The 3,004-nt window shown below is 56.3% G+C and overlaps 2 protein-coding genes across 2 annotated transcripts in view; one reads left to right on the plus strand and one right to left on the minus strand.

The window, feature by feature from the left end:
• Nucleotides 1-365: 365 nt before the first annotated feature.
• Nucleotides 366-997, minus strand: MCYG_05126 (SamB protein; the record flags this gene model as incomplete). The annotated part of the gene is made up of 2 exons (XM_002845211.1): nucleotides 366-542; nucleotides 695-997. The coding sequence occupies 2 exons, from the start codon at nucleotides 995-997 to the stop codon at nucleotides 366-368; spliced, it is 480 nt and encodes a 159-aa protein (XP_002845257.1).
• Nucleotides 998-2,611: 1,614 nt separating this feature from the next.
• Nucleotides 2,612-3,004, plus strand: part of MCYG_05127 (small G-beta protein GPB) — a gene marked incomplete at both ends in the record, with an annotated part of 1,344 nt that continues 951 nt past the window's right edge. The window contains 2 exons of the mRNA XM_002845212.1: nucleotides 2,612-2,723; nucleotides 2,780-2,988. Coding sequence (XP_002845258.1) covers nucleotides 2,612-2,723; nucleotides 2,780-2,988 — 321 coding nt within the window. The remainder of the gene's footprint in view (nucleotides 2,724-2,779; nucleotides 2,989-3,004) is intronic.

Here is a 3,004-nt window from a genome sequence, read left to right on the forward strand (position 1 = left end):
GACTCCCCCGAAGGCCAACCGTCGCTGGCCGGACGGGAGTGGCGACGGGGAAAGATGGGTTGCATGGGCGGGGAGGATGTTGGTCTGGGGGAGCAACGGGACCGAGGGGGGTGGTGGGAGCTCTGGCTGGGGAGGTGATGCCTGCCTGGAGGCCGGGAAGGACGGAGGGGAGACGGTCGACGTCTCGTGCCCCACGGATGGTCTGGAAAGAGTCTGCAGTGGTGGTGGTCGTCCTGGTTGAGGGAACGGCGGTGGCCAACGGTTGGACGATGCGGTGACGGTGACCGTCTCGCTGGTGGAAGGTGGTACGTTCTGGCGGGGAGGTCAGGACGATCCGGGGAGACGGCTGGACGTCTATGGGGGTATTATGGTGACGGCCGTCTGCGGTGGTGGCGGCGGTGGTGTTGGTGGCGTCGGTCGGCGGGCCATCCTGGCCGTAGGGCAAGGGGATCTCGATGGAGGGCGGAGGAGCCTGCCGTCGGGTGGTCCCGCGCTCGTAGAAGGCGGTCCGCGAGGTGGACGAGCGGGCGTGGTCTCTGGACCTGGAGCTCGACTTGTGCGGCTTTGACCGTGAGGCCTCGGGGTCGTTGCTGGTGCCGTTGGACGCCCGTATCCGGTCGACGACGCGGATGTAGTTGTCGAGGATGGTGGCGATGACGGGGACCATGTCTGCCTCGACCACTCTGGTGCGTACGTTCTCTGAGCCACGGACGCCGATGTTGACCACGCACTGGAAGGCGAGGTTCCACTTCCACATCTCCATGAGGTCCTTGCTCCGGCCCGCCTTGAGGATGCATACCAGCTGCTCGATTCCACCGTCGACGGTGAGGATGTCACGGATGCGGTCTGAAGAGGTGGTGAGGTAGGCGAGATGGTTGAGCGAGTTGATGAGCGGCAGGGTGGAGGTGCAGTCGAGGGCACGTCTATCGTAGAGGGTGGTGGTGATGTTCACAGCCGCCTTGTTGACGCTGGGGATGCTGAAGTTGACTTCTCTCATGGTGTCTATTAATGTCTTCTAGCTTCTTCTTCCTGTGCCAGCACGGTGGATGAACGGTGGATGAACGACGGTGGATGAACGACGGTGGATGAACGACGGTGGGTGTGTTAAAAGGTCAAGCGGCAAGAGAAGACTTTTGAAACACAAGCGGATGAGGCTAATGCAGAGCCAGGGCAAGGGACATTATATATCAACACCCAACGCAAGCGACCGGAAGTACCCAAAAAAGAAAGGGGAGAATATTCCCTCCGTATAGACGGTAGGATTAATCGAGAATGATCGTGTGTGGTTTTTTGCTTTGGAGTGGTAGTCCGCCAGCGAACGGCAAACGTCGAGCCCTGCGGATTGTCGAACTGTTACGGGGACGACGGTGTCTAGAGTATACAGTGTCTAGAGTATACGGCGTCTAGAGTATACGGCGTCTAGAGTATACAGTGTCTAGAGTATACAGTGTCTAGAGAAGGGTATACAGGTCCAGACTTGTCCTCTCCCATCGATCGAGGAAAACGAGCGGGCCGGAAAAACTGGACGCAAGGGCATACGCCAGGTGACGTGAGGTGGCGAGGCGGCGTCAAGAGGAAGAGAAGGGAGGAGAGCGAGAGTGTTGAGCGAGACGAGGAAGACGAGGAGAAAGAAGGCGAGGAAGAGAAGGCGAGGAAGAAGACGAGGAAGAAGTTGGAGAGGAAGAAGTTGGAGATGTCGAAGGTCGAAGGTTGAAGGTCGAAGGTCGAAGGTCGAAAGAGAAGAAAGAGAAGAAAGAGAAAAACCCAAAAGGGGAAAAGCAGGAAAGTCGCTTCAGGTATTTTTTGGCGGTGAAAACAGCAAAAGTGACTTTGGGGTACTTGCTTAGTAAGGGTGGCGTCACGTGGTGCCCCTGAAGGTGGAAGTGGAAGTGGAAGTGGAAGAAGTGGAAGTGGGAGAAGTACAGGGAGAGAGAGAGTGAGGAAGTACAGGGAGGGAGTGCAAAGAGTGCAAAGCAAAGGCTTCCCTCACTGCCGTAAAAAGCCAGAGGATGGCTTAGTCAGGTCTTCTCTTCTCTCTTCTCTTACCATTACTCTTCTACTTCTCTTCTACTGCTATCTTCTCTTCTCTTACTCTTCTACTACTACTCTCTTCTACTTCTCTTCTACTACTATCTTCTCTTCTCTTCTCTTCTCTTCTACTACTACTCTCTTCTCTTCTACTTCCACTTCCACCATCTTACTCTCTTACCCTCTTCTCTTCTACCATTATTCTTGTGGTCGGTCGTAATGGTAATACAGAAAGTGGCGTATCTCGGTGTGTTATAGCGAGGGTAACGGCGTATCGTCGTATCGTAGTAACGTCTTGGCGTCTTTCTCTCTTTCTTCCTCGCTTTCTTCTTCTTTTTCTTCCACTTCTTCCTCCATCGTTGAGCTTCACGTCTTGGTCTATCGAAGGCAGACACAGATACACGGCTACACAGAGAGACAGAGAGACACAGACAGACAGACACAGACAGACACAGACAGACACAGACAGACAGACGCCCCGGAATTGACCGACAGTGTCGCTTCGTCCGTGGTTGAGCAGCAGATTCACCGGCGACTGCTTGCCTCGTCCCCATCACTCACACGCTCTCCCTCCTCTCCCAACATGGCCGACTCAAGCGAGCAGATGCAGGCCAAGATCGTCGCCGCCAGACGCGAGGCCGAGGTGCTCAAGGACCGCATCAGACACCGCAGAGACGACCTCGCGGACACCACCCGTCAGTTCTCTCTCTCTCCCTGCCGTATCCTATGTGACATGCTAACGGATCGATAGTCCGCCAGGTGGCCCAGAACAACACCGACCCCCTCCCGAGAATCGGGATGCGCCCGCGCCGCAACCTCAAGGGACATCTCGCCAAAATCTACGCCATGCACTGGTCCACGGACCGCCGCCATCTCGTCTCCGCCTCCCAGGACGGCAAGCTCATCATCTGGGACGCCTACACGACGAACAAGGTCCACGCCATCCCCTGCGCTCTCTGGGTCATGACTGCGCTAC

Source organism: Microsporum canis, genomic scaffold, assembly GCF_000151145.1.
Source record: "Microsporum canis CBS 113480 supercont1.5 genomic scaffold, whole genome shotgun sequence".
Taxonomy (NCBI): domain Eukaryota; kingdom Fungi; phylum Ascomycota; class Eurotiomycetes; order Onygenales; family Arthrodermataceae; genus Microsporum; species Microsporum canis.